The sequence below is a fragment of the Eucyclogobius newberryi genome, unplaced genomic scaffold, assembly GCF_026437365.1.
Source record: "Eucyclogobius newberryi isolate DKJ021-1_F unplaced genomic scaffold, fEucNew1.0.hap1 SCAF_3, whole genome shotgun sequence".
NCBI classification, from domain to species: Eukaryota; Metazoa; Chordata; class Actinopteri; order Gobiiformes; family Gobiidae; genus Eucyclogobius; species Eucyclogobius newberryi.
Window position 1 is genome coordinate 22976214 of NW_027315945.1, and position 18311 is coordinate 22994524.

An 18311-nucleotide genomic window follows, 5' to 3' on the forward strand; every position below is an offset into this window, starting at 1 on the left:
TAGTCTGTGGAAGTATTGATACTGAACAATTGTCAGTGAAAGTATTGATACTTAAGCCTGTGGTTTGAAGCCTCATGTACTTTATTTATTTAAGGAAAAGTACGGTACGATATAAATAAGACAGATCATATCCTTAATTTCCATCTGCAGAGAAGCAGCTTGACAGAAAGATAAAAACAAACACATACAATTGACACAAATAATGCATATGCATGACATCCTCAAAATATCCTAGTATTGATAGATCCTAGTATTGATAATTGATAGATCCTAGTATTGATACCAGTATCGCGATATTTTTATCTGAATAGTTTTTTTTTACTAACACTCCAAGTGTTGAAAAAGGTTTAATTGTTTTTAGTATATTATTTTTATGTTTGATTTAAACATGCTGCAATATTCCAAATTAGAAGACATATGGAGTACTTAAGGATTTCAATGAGGTTGTCCATTTTTGTCATTCAATTACCATAAAGTTGGACGATTGAGCACTCCTGAATATAAGACCAATCAACTAAATTTACAAAGAATTATAAACAAATTAAAAATGGTTCAATTGCGGGCCGCACCCGTCTCTACGCTGCAGTTGTCCCCGTTGTAACATGAGATATAATACACAGAATGGTTCACGGCAGTGATGCGTGGGTTGTCTTTTGACTCAGGGGTGCCACGGTGCCAGGTTGGGTTGGGGCAGGCCAAGAAATTCTCAATTCATAGCAGGGCGGGTGGCGAGTTATAAAATGTAGCCCACGTATATTGCATGTCCACGCTCCATTTGTATATTTGCATTTAGAGGCATCTAAATTCAGTTCCTCTTTAAACTAATTACTCAGTAAATATAAGCCGGATTGTAATAAAACAGCAGCTTTTTGAAGCTTAACATACAGAGAACACGTCTGAGCCCTACTGTCCCCTCTGTCCTTGATTTGTCTGTGTGAGCTGATTTACATGTGTCTGTCTGTGTCTCCACGTCTGGCTCTGCATCTGCGCTTGTACTTAGTGAGCAAGAGAGGGGGCGCTAGAGCCTGCTAGAGCGCCCCTGGAGGCCGTTAGCCAGTAATAATCTATAAATTAGCCTCATCATCGCATAGGCTGCAGGGTTCAAATTGTTTGAAAAAAGTAGCGGCTTATAGCCTAAATTTTATGGTAAATGAGCAGTGTATCTTACCTCAACGCAAGTCTTCATACCCGAGGCAGCAGCATAGTGCAAACCAGTGTTTTTCTTGTTGTCAGTGGCGTTAACATCAGCCCTTTCGTACTCTCCATGGTCAAGCTTTGCTCCGGACCATGAGAGGATGATCCTCAGACACTCTGCCCGCCGGTACTCATCTTCATGGGGTCGTGTGATGCGCGGCTGTAGGGCCCCTTCTGAAGTCAGGATCTGTGGGCCCATGCACAGAAGGTGCAGAGACGTCTCATTGTGCACATTACGCTTATTGGGATTTCCATCTTTGTTTAGAAGAAAGGACCTAACAAAAATAACAGAAATATTATCTTTTAATATAACAAGCGTGGTCGTTTTCACTGTTTGCATAGCAAAACCAAGATTTGAACATTCATATAATATTCATATTTTTTTTAGAGATTTAGCCAGTGCATATGGCTGATTGAGGTATTGGAGCAGTATTGAAAGATCTGGAATTGATACCCGATCTGTTATATTTCAGGTATTAGCTGGTATTGGTGCATCCCTAGAACAAAATGGGACTTTTAACTTCATTAAGGTGATGAAAGGGCAGCATGTTTCCAGCTGTGGTACAAACCACTTTGTCACTGAAGAAGAACTGAGTGAAGCGAGTTTGGCAATAGAGGTCTTGTGTACTAGTGGAGCACTAGTTACTTGCTCTACACAGAGCAGGTGCTTAGAAGTGTGTCCCTGACTTGCTGTACTCTGCCGGAACAGCCTCATTAGTGTGTCTGCCAGGGCTTACACGCAATACATTTCAGTAATAGCTTTTGTCAGTCTTTTGAATTGAATTCATTTTTACATTACAATTCGACACATTTACTTAGACTTATTAATTTAGCTTATATATTTCTGTGCTGTTTTGACAATAATGATGGTGCTTTATTCTTTTACTGTGGTGACAGTTAAAACATCAGATGCTTAGTCATTACTTTCCAGAAAACCATAGCTCACAGTTGCAGCTGTGCATACAGGGGAGCCTGCTGCAATCCATCCTCTAAGGTGTGGTGAGGTGAAAGCCAGACCCACACATTCTGCAGAGTGTAATCTGTATTCATGGCATTGATTCTGGATGGAGGTGTCTGCATCACGGAAATTTACACTGATCACTTGTGTCTGGGTTCAATTGCTTAGAATTCAGTGCTCATTTATTTAAACACCCCCATTATTTCTGTTGTAACTATTTTTTCCCCATTTGGGCCTCTAAGTAGTAGTAGTAAAAAAAAATATGGTAATAAGCCATACATTTTAACATGCATGGCCAACATAGTGTTAAAAGCTAGCAAGGTTTAGTCAGTGTTTAGAATTCAAGCACTAATTCTGCTTTAAATGACTTCATGGTGAACAGCACCATCTTCAGCCATAACTGCAATATCCATCAACATTGGAATAAGACAACTAATACATTTCAAACAAAATAATAATAATATTAATTATTATTATTAAATAATAATAATAATAAATGACATCAAATATAAGAAAAATCTGCTTATAAATGTAAAAAAGACATATTATGCTGTTTAGCAGCAGATAAAAAGGTCCTGGAGGCAAATTCTTAGAGGCTCAAAGAGGCACGATGCGCTCTGTAGATAAGCTTACAGATGGCTTGTTGAGGGACAGATGGGACTTGCACAGATATAGCCAAAACATGGACAAGTCTACATTGTAGTAATATGTTGATATGTAGTGAGATGTAAATTCATTATTCTTTCAATATAAGACTAACCTTAGTAGTCGCAACATTGCGTGCCGAGCAGCATAGTGCAGTGGAGTGTTGTGCTGGTAGGACTCCCCGTATGTTGAGTTGGGGTCCAGTGCTTCCTTAAACTGTGGGTTGTTCTCATAGTGCTGGCACGCCAACAGCTCGTCCCCGTTGATGAGTGCTTTCCGAAACTTGGTGGCTGTGTTCCCCATGTTTCCTCTGACCGCCGAGTGTAGGCACAGAGCAGGGAAAGAGCCTCTCAAGTGGTCCTCAGCAGCTTGGGTTCAGCAGGGCAGCATGGTGAGTGTCCTAAAAAAAGACAAAAAAACAACATTAAACTGAAAAGACACAGGAATAAAGCACTGAACAGTAGACACATAACAATATCAGAAATGTACCAAGAGAATATACACCACTCCTCGGAAAAAGAGATGCTTTTTTTTTTCAGGATAACAAGGAAAAATGGTGCAACTCTCATTGCTCCAAATAAAGTCTGCATAGACGTCAGTATTGTACCAGGAGATGAGCATCTCTATTCACGTTACAGCAACAATATGGGGCCAACTAGTTTCCCATTGAGAGAAGGACACAACTTCCTCTGTCATCACCAGGAGTTTCCGCTCAGCTCTGCCAACACTGCTCATCCCACTGAGGCCAGGAGGAGATATTCAAGAACATCACACAGCGTGGCACCAACCCACCTCCACCAGAGCCATATGGTCCTGACTGTTGGGAATGTTTCTATGGTCTGTACGTTGCTGCTTGATCAACCTTCTTTTTCAAATATATTGATTCATACAGTAACAGTTAATATGGTCAGAAACATCTGAATTGAAGATAAAGAAAAAACAAAATGTCAGTTCTTACATGTATTTTTAGAAGGTGGTGTAAGGACATCCAAGTAGAATTAACGCTACAACTAAAGACATCAGATAATTCTATATTATCTTTACAGTAACTAGCTGTACTTGACATTTCCCTAATCTGAATACTTTAGAAATTGCATATCTAATTTATGATCAGATTTTTTGCTCTGCATGTAACGTTAAACATAACGGTTAAAAGAATAGGGCCAACTTTGAAATAAAAATGAAACACACAAACTAAACCTTCCTGTAATTTTGTAGACATGCAATCTTTGTCCTCTACAGCAGAACCGCACACATGTTTATATTTTAGTAGTGTTATAACTTAACACACTGTGACAGCCACAACAGACCTCGCCTGTTGACAGATCAGACAAATCAGAACAGAAGTGGAGCGCCTGCCACTGTTTGTCAAACACATATGGGACATGTTTGTCTGTTTATTTGTTTGTTTGTTTGTTTGTTTGTTCATTAAAACATCGTGCAAAGCGGTAACATCACAGTATTAAATCCTTAAAATGTTTTGTGACACATTTACAGGAGCTACAATGACCTCAGACCTTGGTCACGGTGATATCTCGCTAACTGTCAGCTGATTATGTTTTGTTTTCTCGATGTTACTGGGTGAACTACTGTGTGCAGTTAGCTTGTTAGCTTTATGTTACTCATAAACAAACCAAACACGACGCTGTGCATTGGCTAACATAAACATGCACGCTAGCAGAGCTAGCTTGCTAACTGCGTTGTAGCCAACTTGGCTAACCTGGTACACTTGGCAAAGCCAAACTAAACAAATCACTAGACCAATGACTGTCAAATAAACTTACGTGAACAGTGCAGACTATTGATGATTGTCCCGTCCCTGTGAAAAGTCACTGTCACTCAAGGATTCGTATGTTTTTATAAGCAAGTTCTCGCCATATGTGGCCCCAGTGATGTTTTCACGTCTGTGTCCACTCGACTGGCGCACGGGTTGCCAGGTTGACAACATCCTACAAAACACGAGTTTGATCCATGGATCTATAATGTTAGTTTGATTCAACGGAAACAGAGTCAAGAGTATTGTCAGTCATACAGATCCATACGAGGCAAAAAAGAGGCAACATATCACGTATATAACTTTATTGTTGGTGGTAGTTTTTATTAAAGGCCAAACGTAAACTGTTGTTGTAGTAGTTATTGTTGTTGTTGTTGCTGTTGTTGTAGTTGTTGTTGTTGTAGTTGTTGTTGTTGTAGTTGTTTGTTTGTCTAAATTAGTCTTTCACAGTCACTTGTTTCTTCGAGTTTCCTACTACATTGTAATTATGCCTTTTGACCACTTGAGGACGACAAAGTCCACTGAAAGAACAGCTTTTCTGGCCCATTTCGCTTGTTTTAATCGTTTTTAGACACGGGCAAATTATCAAGGTGAGTAATCAAATTTAAAGCCAAAGTAACAAAATTAGGCTTGATTTGAAAATGTATCTTTTGATTGGATAAAACATTTTAACTATTCTTAAGTCTACTGTTCATGTACAGGCACTCTTGTTTGAATGAATTGGAAAGTGAATGTGTGAGGGCTATTTGTGTCAAACAAGCAAACTTCTGATTTAGTTTAATATCAAATGTCTGAACACATTACAATTTAGAACAATATATGATAACATTTAATAAAGAGTGCACAAATGTCTTTTTACAGACTCAATAAATAATTTGTGAGCACAAATGCCTTAACGCTAGACCTTTCAACAAAACAAACAAAAAACACATAGACATAGGCCTATTGCACAGCAAACATATTGAGCACTTAAAAAAGCAGAAACAGATGCACCAGGCCTAAGACATTAAACTATACTGTTAGTGATTACAGCTGCCTTAATTGAAATATTTATGATTAAGAGTTATTTGACAGCAAAATGTATCATATTTTGTCAGTTGAGCACCTTGAAGGGAAGAAATGTGTCACAACAACAAAACACCTGCTGAGCATGTATGTCCAAAAGGCAACAGAGAGTTCAATGTTGCCACAGATTTGAATAATTAAACTTTCTCGAATTGTAGGCATATACCAATTCTATTGAATTGAATTTTTAAACAGTCTCTTGAAGTATAATCAATTATATTTTGTGACTTCAAGAAGCAAAAAGTTAAACCATTCTTATTGTTTTGAGTCTATGGGAAAAATTGACCATGGTGAGCCACCTTATTTTCTTCACATAAGGTGGGAAATGATGGAGCTTATTTGGTTTTGGTAATCAAATCTATTGGTTTGTGTAAAATGAATAGTAGGCAGCCATGTTTTTGGACGTTTCTTTGCCATAGGAACTGTTGTTGATCATAGAGGCCAAATCCTCACACTTAATGTCAGCAGGTGAGTCCTCTGCACGGCCGCTGAGGGACAGCCGTCTCCTCTTGCACACTGTGTATGAATCTGTTTTATCTAAAGAAGAGGTCACTGGTGTGTCGGTCCAGGGCATCACAGCGCTCCCATTTACCTCCTCATCCAGTGGCTTTATTTTGTCTGAGTCTTCAGGAAATGTGGCTGTTGGGCAGGGCCGAGGGGACCAGGGCAGACTGGGGGACACCTTCCTCTGATAAGCCACTCTGGACCCCCAGCCCTGGGCCATGGTGGAGAAGGGTGAGTCACTGTAATAGCTGAGGGCGTGGGATGTTTGCATGGACAAAGACTTGATGCCATAGGGCAACAGAGGGCTGTACTCTCCTTCATATGGGCTCAGGTCTAGCTTGTTGTTGCTGCTGCTGCTGCTGTTGCTTCCTCCTTGCTGCATTGAAGTGACAAACCACCTCTGTGACGCTCCATCATCAGTCTGGGGAGACAGGAGGCTGTTGGTCTGTGGTACAGCTCTTTCACTGTTGTAAAAGCGGTTCTGAGGAAGGTTGTGTACCAACTGGTCTTGGAACAGAGGCTGCATGGCATAGCGTGCCCCCGGTACAATCTGGTGAGCACGAGAAGATTCAGTGGGAGACGGGGTGAGCCGGTCGCTCTCCGCAGCAGTGTACATTCTGGAAAATACACGAGTCAAGTAAAATGTCATGTCCAGGGCTTTTAGATCAGTGGATAAATAATGAATGCATACTCACGAATCATAATTATCTCTGAATCCTTTGGCAAATGGGTTATGATCTATCTTCAATTGTGTGATCTAGAAGAAAATAAGCAGCAAATTAGTAAGATTTCTGGACATGGATTTCAAGGTGTGTGTGTGTGTGTGTGTGTGTGTGTGTGTGTTTTTAAAAACAAATCTATTGTAATAATTAAAGTGGAGTGGACACTCACATCAGTGTTTTGATAGGCAGTAACTGCTATAAACTGTGTCTCTGGGAAAGTAAATGTCTGGGTCTTGTGTTCATTGCTGATATCCTCCACTCCATCCTCAGAGACCTCCACAATGTGCAGCCGCGGCTGGTATTTGTGCAGTGACTGCAACACAATCATCTGGAAATAAAAAAGTAAGAAATGTATAAAACGTATTATTTGTTTTTTTATTTATTATTATTTTGTTTCCCAATTTTAGCAATCTCTCACTAGCCTATGTGTATTAAGTTTAATAGTCTGAACTTTAAAATATTGACATACTTGAGTCGTGCTGTGATTGGTGCCTTTATTGTTGGTCAGTTTGAGTTTACTGAAGGAGATCTCTTGTCTCATCCAGTGGGCTCCTGTGTTTGGTGATTCCGGATGAATATATATTTTATTTCCTTAGAAAAGAAACAATAATAATTTAGCACATATTTGTCTTTTATCAATAAACAGGTAATATTTCATAAGAATAATGTAATTTTTCTAAATGTTGTCCTATAGACATAACCCTTATGATTTAGTTGGGCCAGGACTCTTATACCTTGACTGCTGTTGTCCGCCTTCCCGCACGTGACCCACTTGCCCCCTTGGAATCGCCAGTGGTTGGGGTCCGCGAGAATCACCTCCACAAACACGTTGTAATGTGCAGTTAGGTTCAGTCCAGCCATGTTAAAACTCAAGAACGGAAACATGCGCCTGGGAACACAAAACACAGGCTTAATTGGCACGCATACTCCACGCGCACCGGGCAGAGTTCAGCTGGCGCGGTTTGTACCTGCCCTGTTTGGTGATGATCATCTCCGTGTGGTGCCGGTGGAACTTGAGCCACAGCGGCCGGTTGCACAGGTACACTTGAGCCCGCGTGTGCGCAGTGGACGCGGGTAGGGCCATGTTGCTGGCATAGGACGGGTAGAGGCAGCCAGGACTCTGGCCCAGTTGGTAGGCCGGACTGAAGTGGCCTCGGCCAGTGGAGGAGGGAGAGAATCCCGCAGGAGGCAGCACGGAGCTCAGGTGCAGCGATGACGGGTATCGGGCTGCACTTGAGGCGCTGTAGACGGTGCTGCTCGGGGTATAAGGGAGGAACGAGCACGGGTTGCCCGGCTCGGTGCTCTGTTTGGTGGCTGAAGGTGGGATGTAGTAGCGGTCCACGCCGTGCTCCACAAACCTGTTAATGGTGGCGGCTGACGGCTCTTCTCGCTCCAAGGCCGGAGACTTGCGTTTCTCCTCAGGCGCGTCTTTGGCAGACGAGAAAGGACTGTCTCCGTCACTGCCAAGCATTTTTCTATGTAATAACAATGATAGTATTAACAATTCATATTATTATTAACATTTATTTTACTTTAATTTAACCGGGATAAAAACACAGTGAAATTAAAAATCTATTTTGCAAGTGCGTCCTGGCCAAAGCAGCAGCACAAATCACAACACTAACACACAACATTTTAACATTTTCATAGTGTATCAGTGTAAAATGTTTCCTTGTACCTTGTTGACTTTGTTTCGTGTTCATTTTTAAGTATTTTAAAAAGCGCGAGACCAGCTCTGATATGCATTAACAAAAATGATTCTTTACAATCGCATAAATGTTTCTCATTGTCATAACCACGATTTATGCTCTATAGAATACAGTTTTTACATTTTCAAGAAGGGACCAAATAAAAGAACCTTGACAAAAACAGTATGTGTTAATGAACGGTTTGTTTTTGTCGTTTTGTTGTTTTGGGGGGGTCTGGCACGACAAACCCTGGCCTATAGTCTATATTCTACGTAACATACATTAACAAAAAAATAATAGTAATAATGATACAACTTTACGCACACATTTAGCCCAATTTACGCACGGCAAGAATTTAATCAATTAATTCTGCGTGAATTTAATTAAAAGTGTTCTTGTGCTAATGAGAATGATTATGTTTCAGCTTTTTCAGAAACTTTAAGTATTTAATTTAGCCTTTTGGTTTGTCAAATATGAATTGATAAAAACTCATAATTCGAAAAAAATATTTCAAATCAACCCGAACATTTAATAAGCTATCAGGTTATAGATTGATTGATAAATTCAATCTGTTGTAATAATATAATAATTAATCTGTATTAGCGTATTTCTATTTATTTTTATGCACGTAATACCTTCGGGAAAAAAGCACACATCAAAACCTATTTTCTTCGGTTTGAATAGGTATGACACATAATAATACAAATAAAATAAATAAAATAATAATAATAATGTCACAATATAATTGTTTGTGCCTGAATACAATTATCTATTAAAACCAATTAAACCAATTAATATCAAATCAAACAATATTGGCTACACGTGGCAAATTTAAAAAGTAAAATTACATTGGTTTGTAATTTATTTTGTTTCTTACAAAGCTGAAAAGGAGTAGCCTAACTTACTTGCTTGTTTGTTTTGTTGATGAACTTCCAAAGAGGTTGGCTCTTCTAAATGCTGACGTTCTCGTCCATCTAACTTCATGGATCTTGTGTTTGATCAAGATGATTGAGGCGTGAGTCGTGCGCAAAAAATGATGAACGGCAAGACGCGCACCGCCGCTTTCTGCGCGCTGCTGCCATGACGCACAAGTAACAACCTATTATCAGGTCCTCCTCTGGTCCCCAGGGGAGGGGCCGGGGATCCTCAGCATCACTGGCACAAGGTGCGAGAGCTTAAAGACCACACTGCGTCCTTCAATTCAGGATTGTAACTAATTAACTTACAATTAACGTATGCAATGGTTCATTTAACGTAATCATTATTCATTGTTATTTTAATTGTTTTCTTGTTTATTAAAGTAGGCTACTTTATACTTAAAATTAATCTTCTTGATATGTAGCCTATGGAAATATGGGTGACAGAATGATAAGGTTACAGAGCTTGCAGATGTTTAATTTAATTTTAAAAATATTGGCTATTTGATGTAAGACCGAGTGCTGATCTGATGATTTGTCTCATTCCTTTTACTGATGGTGGTGTGGTGGTAGTCTGTAGTCCTGGATTTTTTTATTACTCAGGCTAAGTACCAGAATCAAAAATGTAATGACATCGGATCACCTTTCCAGGATAGACCCATTGAAAGCCATCCCGTAAACACATCTAACGACTCGCTTCAAAGTTCAACCTTCAAAGACACATGCTGACAGACAAAGTGCCCAATCATCTCCACTCTCTGACACCCATCTTTGCTCTGTCATGTGTTCGGTGTGATCCCTCAATTGTCCAGTGTGTTCCATTGTAGAAAAATTCAGCTGTATCATCTGGAATCTGTTTTTAGAAAAAAATATGTTGCGACTCAGGTTTTATATCCTACTCTGTGTAATCCCTGCCAATCGGGTGAGACCTCCTGATAAAGGGAGTTTTTGGTTTCATGTATTGGTGAAGGGCAATGGTTGAATTAGTGAAATGGCCGACACCCACTCAACATGAAAGAAGACAAATACACAATAAGCTATAAGCTGTCTGAATGCATGGGTCAAGCAAGCCAATACGCTTCCATGGCAAACGTGCCAAACAGCATAGGCTTAGTGAATGTGAATTCCCTCTGCTTTGACTGAGGTGCTCATGTACATAGGCTTTTATCTCACACATTCAGCTTCAACTTTTATCTGTTGTCTTACTCTGGTGTTCTTTCTGCCACTTTGTCCCCTCACTGTGCCTGCTTTTTGACACATCTAAAGGGCTGTTTCTGAATGTACGCCATGCCCCAGGCCACCTCTCCCACTGTGCTCCGGACTGACACACACACACACACACACACACACACACACACACACACACACACACACACACACACATTTAGAGACAAACGAGGGTCAGCAGAAGGGCCTGTTGGTCCCAAGCCACGGCAGGAACTGAGCCCGACGCTGCTGGTGATGTCACGACTGCCACAAGGACTAACTGAGCATTTGATTCGTTGAGTGAGTTCTCAGTATTCTTGGAAAGCCCTATAGAGTACTTGATTTGGACCCATTACAGTTGGATGATGATATAAAGTATATTCTAAGTGTTTTCCCACAATTTATAGAAATTGTTTTCTGCAGTTGCATTGTGTCAACCTTCAATCCATCACATTTAGATCTCAGGTTAAATCCTTTATGACCTAGCATCTCATCCCCCTTTGCTTACAGTCTTGGTCCGATCCTGGGTTAGGGTTATTGTGCAAAGAGAAACAGCAGGAGAGTGGACCATCACATTTGGTGCTCAGTGTGGGGGCAGTCAGGGAGCTGTCATGTTCCAGCTATCCCACCGTGATACACTTCTGCCTCTCTGTAAAGATTTGGTGTTTCCTCATTTACATTTGCAAATGAGATGCTGTTTGGGTGGATTTGTACTCTGTGGCTATCAGGTCTCCTTATCAATGCAGGTAGTGGATAAGCTCTTTAATGTACTTGTTTAAACATTATTGGCCAGTTAGTCTAGATGAGATAAGTTGAAAAGTACACCCTCGTGAATGGGAATGAGACAATTTGCCAAATGGGAGTATAGTGATACAGCCACTTTTTCATAAGATATTGAGATTGAACTTTGAATCAGCGAAGCTCTGATTCAAAATTCACAGAGAAATTCATCTTCTCAAAGTATTTGTCGGCCAAGAACCATGCCTCACCCAAATCACTTTGGTGAGAACTTATTGAAGACCGCCAAAACCAATTAGTCTATGGTGTCAGGATCTGCTGCCCACCAATCTGCTGTGCCCCACTAACACGTCAATCAAATACATTCTCAAAAGATTTTGATTTAATTGCAAGGCATTTAATTACAGAATTACATTTAAAAAAGAAAAAGAAATGAACATGTTTTATAGCATGTAATTGATGATTAAAAGAAAAAAGGAGTTATAAATACTTTCTATTATCTTTAAAAAATCCTCCTTGATTTACTTGACTCAACAGCAAAAATAAACAACTGTTCAAAATAGAAAAATTATAACTATATTGTTTGTAAAATATGGTTTTAACTTTCTATTTCTATGGAATTATGCAGGTGACTTTCACCTCCAAAAGTACATATCACACTTTGTTCAAGGAATTTTATACCATAATTTCCTTGAATTTTTGATGCATAAGATGATCCAACATGGCTGGGATTATACTGGACCAAAATATCAGAACAGTATCGTGGCAGGGCTGTTCTCTTCTCCAGTCAGCTCCAGTGATGTGGAAGGAAATCACACCTGCATTTGTCCGTCTCGAGGCAGCCTGGACTAAATCTGCTGACTGCTGCATCACTTTATGATTAACAATTTAACCACCATCCCCTTTGTTGCTCATTGTTATTCTACAGATGACTCGGATAAGGATAGGACATAGCCATGGCACGTGCGCTTCATTAGATGCATTGATTGATTTATTGTTTTGTATGCCCGTAGTCAGTTTCCCCAAAGGTAATTTACAAGCTCTTTATGGTTCAGAGGTATAAGCCAGAAAGCTAATTAATCAGCTTAGTTTGCATGTTTGGAAGTATAAATAGCCAAGCCGCAACGCAATTTGTCACTCTGAAATTCGTACTTAACGCAGATTAAAAATGAGCCGATAAGAGATAAGGTTATTTCTGAAAATTACATACACATACTTATTTTTGTCATTTCAGTTTGGGTTCTAAAAATTTCCCAACAACAAACTTCTTCATATAGCAGCAACCTTGGAAATGTACCATGAATCCTTTATTTCATTTTATTTTTTCATGTTTTGTTGAAATTATCACACTTTTTTTTAATGTTTTATTTGAGATTTGTATTTTTTGTTTTATGCCAGATGCCCTTTCTTCCTGCACACCTGCTCTTTTACCAAGATTGGCTTGTGGCTCTGTGTCCTTTCACATGTTACAGTGTTAATAAATATATCTCCTATCTAAAAATACCAGTCAAATCTAATTCTGCTGATGCTGTTTTCTATTGAGTGACCCAAATACAGTCCTTTTCTCACTACTTCATATTGCCCACTTGTCCCTGTCTCTCATAATATGACTTAACTTGGTCGTCAGTCTTGCAGCGGCGACGATAGGGCTTCACTTTAATTGGCTTTTTTGGGCTGATATATGAAGGCGAACTGCTGTTTATGGGTTAAGTGCATCTTAATCAGGGCTCTAATCCACTCATTAACACAGAAACATGAGGTGTGGAGAGTGGCGCCGAGAGCTTGATAATTGAGAGGGTGCTGTACACTCCTCCTCCCTCTGCACTGTGAGGATGTGTGCACAGATCCATGAGAACAAACAGAAGGAACCATGTCAAGATCATGTTGTGGAAGTCATTGTCAGAAAGTCAAAAAAATATTTATAAATAGATGAATTTTGTTCACTTTGTTCTAAGGGTTAGTGGGTGTATAGAGCCAGATATACTGTACTAGAGAACTTTGAGCAGAACCTAGTGCAAATATATCAGCTATTTTATTTGATTAATTCAGCTATGGCTCATTACTTGTTTGCCCATCAATGCTAAAATAACACGACAGCTTGAGGTGACTTTCACTGGTTCTTGAGCTTTCTCTTTCGGGTATGAAAAAAAAAGTTATGAAAATTGTGATGCGAGGAAAATCAATCAATAAAATCATAGTCACAATTTTGGGTATTTGAAACCATATATTTAACACGGGAGTGCTGATTGTACAACAGATTGTTATTGTTTCCAGAACACAAGTCTTCCATAGCAGCCGTGCTCCTTCCTGTTGCTCAGCTGCCACTGTCTCACTGAGTTTTTCGCGCTGTATATTTTAGCACCTATCGCAGTGTGAGGCATGTGCTTTCCGAGCCCCCAACCCTCCACCCCTCACGCACACACTTCTAATGCACAGAGCGTCGAATCAATAAGCCTATATTGAATAAACACTGCATTTTTTAGATGGAAGTTCTGATTTGCATCATCCTTTTGTGGTGCATTTTTCACCAATTTTAGTGTCATTTATTTGACATAAACAAACACCTGCTAATCCTCTAACAGCACTGCCAATAGCTCGCAAAGACTTCCATCTGTATTGCAAATAAAACTGGAATAAAAATATTAATATTGGTTAATGGAACCTATCAAAGCAAATAAATCAATAAACATTTAAATGGTGCTTTAGTTTGTGTGAATTCATAGACTAAACCTGCAATGTTTAGCCTGATATAGAGAAGACTAAATATTTCACAAAGAATAATAAGCAAAATACAATGAAAATCTTGGTAAAGTGCATCACGTTGGGGATGATGCCAATGTTGTACAGTGACCATGATACCGGCTCTAGTAGTTTACTGCATTAAGGTGTAAACGATGGTTTTTCAAAAAGAGTGAAGTCTTCAAAACACTGAGGATGGAGGTGTGAAACTTTTACACCCAGATATCACACTTACTACCTCCAGAGGTCAGAGGTCAGAGAGTGCACATCAGGACAAACAATAAAGTTATGGATAAAGATCTGCTCTAAATGAGATTTATTCCGATTTCAGATGAGGAAATTAGAAAGGAATTGTCAATGCATATAAAGTCTATAATGCACTTCATACTGTCAGACTGGACACTACTTTTACATTTCGCTCCAAATGTGAACAGACAAAGCAGTTGCTACATAAGGTTTACTCAAAGATATGAAACTTCTCTTTTATCCATTAAAAAATATCGATCTTTGCCTTTTACGCTTGATGGGTTTTTCCGTCATAATGGAAAATCTCTTCTGCCATTTCTTCCTTAGCCCATTCTTTATTTGTAGTAATTATAGGAGCGGTAAAAGATGTTTTTCTCCTTTCTCTTCTTGTCCTCCTCCCTGCCTATCTTCCCTAGCATGCATTCAGCCGCTCTCACCACTGCATTCTTATTAGGGACATCTCTGAAAGGCACTCCGCAGCATGTGGCGTCCTCCCTGACCATTCGTACGCATCTCGCTTTTTGTTGGCATTAACGAGGCCGAGCAAGCTAGAAGGGTAGCTTTTTCAACAGGTACAAACTTTTCCCTTTTTAGATAATTAAGTGCATTCAGACACTCGATGTAGGCTGAAGGAGGAAGAAAAAAAAACTTGATCAAAAGACAAGATGTTCTTTTCGGTGTTGTTTAGTACAGGGGTCTATACCAAACTCCTATTCAAATGGTACAGACTTCATTTCAGCTGAGGGTTGTCCTACTCGTCTTTTTTGATCAAGATGGACCTAGTAATGAGCTTGGTTATTGTGGAATGGTCAAAGGTTTTGATGGATTAATGAACAGAGAAAAACTACAGAAGTTCTCAATGCTACTCCTTGGCTTATGCTGCCAGAAGCCCCGGGACGCCAGCTTGAAGAAGGCCTCCTCCATACATTGCCATCTCTTCTCTTGTAAGAAGGGGCATAAAGCAGAGCCAAAGGGGAAAAGTAATTTCCTTCTCCTCCCGTCTGCCCATTCTTGTGCTGGGTTCCTTCCCTCTTCTTCCACACTACTTTCATAAAGCTTATAATTATCTTGGTGAGAAGTCCTTGTGTGTGAGCGAATGGGATTTTGTGTCCTCGACTCTCTTCTGCCTCTGCTGTTTCAGAAAAGAGAAAAGTTGCATTAACATTTGAACTTGCCTTAATAAATGCACGCGTTTCCTCTGTGAAAAATAATCTCTATGTCCTTATCAAGTTTTAGTTTCACTAGACAAGATGAGTAGCACATGATATGATAAAAAGCACTCTTTTGTCAAAAAATAAATAAATAGTGTTTAGCTTTACTGGCAAAGTATTATAGCAATATTGAAAGTCAGTGCATCATTGAGCAAAGGCAATAAAATACCCAATTTCCACCAAAATGCTGGTTCGGAGCTGTTTCTGGGCTGGTGCAGGTTCCATGTCATGCCAGCTCAGTTTTCCCATGACATGCAAAGGGTCAACACACTGTGTGTAGATGAAGATTGGGTTTTGACATGAGCAACATTAATATCAGTCTATAGATCATTGAAATTTAACCAACAGTATTATTGGCTGTTGTGGGAATTGAGCAAGTCAATTAAAATGTTGCTGAAAAAAAGAATAAATAGATCTTAATTCATTCTCATATTTAAAGTAATTTTACATAGATGCAGATTTTGGCATGCCTTATACAGACATAAACATGTTACTTACATATATATCTTTGTAAGTAATATCAATGAACCGGCTGATCCACCCTTCAGCCCATGTATGAGAGCCCTGGCAGTGGACAGTGACCCCCTCCTTAGTCCCTCTGACCTCCATCCCCTGCTCTCGGCTGATTAGTCCTAATGTAATTTTAATTAAAAACTGGTGTCAAAGGCTTTAGCCTGCCTGAGAAGTGACTACAGATTGTGGCTCAGTGGCACAGCTCTTCACTTGCTTCAGAGGAAACACATTCTGACATTTCTCAGATTGTGCCAAATCAACCAGGGCCAGTGTCAGGAAAAAAGATCCAAAATGCATATTTCAATAGTTGAGATAATTTAATTAAATAAAAGTAGAAAATGAATTATGAACTCACAAATAGGACTACTTTTTTAAAATGAAGTGTAGGCCTATATGCTAAGGTTACTTGCATCCAACCAAAAATAAAATAAGCCATCATTACTATTGTATAGAAATAGTGTGTTAAACACAATCACCATCATTAGCCAAAATTGTGTTGCCCTTTGTTGCCAGCTTCTTGACTTCTTAACATTGACAGTCACTTCTCAGTGGAGAGCCGCGTTAGGAGCCCCGCGACAGGCCGGAGCAGCAGAGGTCTGCCTGCGTCTGCCTGTAATCCCCTAACCCAGACCATCGGATCGTCTGCTCCCCACCGACCCTGAAGAAGAGTCCTGCCGCTGGGGTTTAAACACTCAAAATCTCATCTCCACACTCCATCTGCCAACTGACAAGGAGCAACCAGAAGCATCGTACTGCTGACTGACTGTGCTGAGAAAGATTGGAGATTTGAGCTTCAATTCTTCAATATAAATAACATCCAACCCTGTACTTTTTAAATATAAATTGAAAATGTTAATACACATTTTAGGACATTTTCAGAGCTTTGACTGTAAATGGGGCTGAGCAAAAGACAGATATGCGCCGAAGCTCTACCATTGAGCAACACAAAATGAGCCATTCTTTTTAACCAATAACCAATAAGATATATATAATCAATAGTGAAGTTGAATATTGAGAAGTCCATTTGTCTTCATTTTGCAAAGAGCCTTAACTGTTCACATATCACATAGCATGAAATAATTCATAATTTTGTTTAATACATTTAGTGTTAAAATGAAGTAGGGAAAACATTTGTACAATTTTGATTGTCAATTTTATTTTATGCCGGCAATTAAAATATCTGGGACTGTTGTATAAAAAATATCTTAAAGTAAAAATAAAATAGTATCTGTCTATTTGGTTGATAATGTTTATTTTATTGAGTTAAGATTTTTTATTATCGTCATTGTTCAGCCTTTTAACTATTGTTGTATTTGTGTTGCCTCTTTACTAAAGGTGGCATGAATGTTGTTTGTTCCTAAGAAGCTGAATAAAAAGTAAAATAAATCGTATTAGTAGGCTATAGCTAATCTGAATTAATTATCGATGGTTACATTAGTTGTACAAAGGTGTCAATGACCCTTTGACATTCTCGGACAGGGGCCTTGTGCGTGGACAGTTGGAGGAGCTGGTGGTGTCCCGGGTCACTGAGGCATGCTCTGAAAGGGTTTAACTCTGCTAACCTCCTTCTGCCAGGTTCAGGCGCCTGCTGCTTGGGTTAGATTGGATCAGAGCTGGAGCCCCGGACTCTGCCATAACTAACAGCACGCGTTCACCTCAGGCAGCAAGAGGGCTCCAGAGAGGGCCAAATGGGCATTCACATAGTAGAGCCTCGGTCTACTTCACCCTGGGACAAAGAGAGAGCATAGATCATATGGTAGATATATTGTTTAGCAAGATATTCAAACTGGTAAAAATGTTCTCAGGGAGAACGTCTTAATAAAAACTAGAGGCACATTATTCTGGTATTATTATGTACTTGTTACTCATTATATACTTTTGTTCAAATCTTAAATATATGCTCTATCTTATTTTGTAAAATAAGGGCCTATGCTGTGGAATATATTTACAACTTTTAAGAAAGGTTTCCCCTGTGTGATTATGTTGTAGTATTTATCTGAGCCAAAGACAGGTGTTGGCCTGTGGTCTGTTTGTGCTCATCTACAAAGGAAGCTGGCAGCCTGAAGGTGACTTGAGAGAGCTGTGAGAACCTGGGGCAGACAGACAGGGGAGCACGGCATCCTCGCACTGACTTCCACTGAGTGGGTGAGTGTGAATTGTGATGGCTGCACATTGTGTGTGTGGTTTGGAT

The 18311-nt window shown here is 39.6% G+C and overlaps 2 protein-coding genes across 3 annotated transcripts in view; both read right to left on the reverse strand.

Annotated features, from left to right (window-relative positions):
* LOC140374420 (ankyrin repeat and IBR domain-containing protein 1-like) overlaps positions 1-4719 on the reverse strand; it is a 38638-nt gene extending 33919 nt beyond the window's left edge. The window contains exons 1-3 of one of the 2 annotated variants that reach the window (XM_072461310.1): positions 4582-4719; positions 2913-3197; positions 1169-1469 (exon numbers count right to left, since the gene is read on the reverse strand). In XM_072461310.1, the coding sequence (XP_072317411.1) occupies positions 1169-1469; positions 2913-3100 (489 nt within the window). In that variant the 5' untranslated portion in view covers positions 3101-3197; positions 4582-4719. Of the gene's footprint in view, positions 1-1168; positions 1470-2912; positions 3198-3286; positions 3310-4581 lie in introns of those variants that run through there. The other variant, XM_072461308.1, reaches the window with a different exon arrangement.
* Positions 4720-5857: 1138 nt separating this feature from the next.
* On the reverse strand, positions 5858-9610 carry LOC140374392 (eomesodermin-like). The gene is made up of 7 exons (XM_072461273.1): positions 9456-9610; positions 7831-8337; positions 7597-7751; positions 7332-7453; positions 7032-7190; positions 6836-6897; positions 5858-6757 (listed from the first exon to the last, which is right to left on the reverse strand). Exons 2-7 carry the CDS (start codon positions 8331-8333, stop codon positions 5995-5997), a joined length of 1764 nt encoding a protein of 587 aa, XP_072317374.1. The 5' UTR covers positions 8334-8337; positions 9456-9610; the 3' UTR covers positions 5858-5994.
* Positions 9611-18311: the final 8701 nt, after the last annotated feature.

What these genes read in the sequence shown, in the direction of transcription:
- LOC140374392 (XM_072461273.1), bottom strand. Translation starts at nt 8,333, where the DNA reads ATGCTTGGCAGTGACGGAGACAGTCCTTTCTCGTCTGCCAAAGACGCG. An exon ending in CTGCCTATCAAAACACTGAT is followed by an intron (nt 6,898 to 7,031) that starts GTGAGTGTCCAC and finishes ATTTTCTTCTAG; the next exon opens with ATCACACAATTGAAGATAGA. An exon ending in TTCAGAGATAATTATGATTC is followed by an intron (nt 6,758 to 6,835) that starts GTGAGTATGCAT and finishes TGTATTTTCCAG; the next exon opens with AATGTACACTGCTGCGGAGA.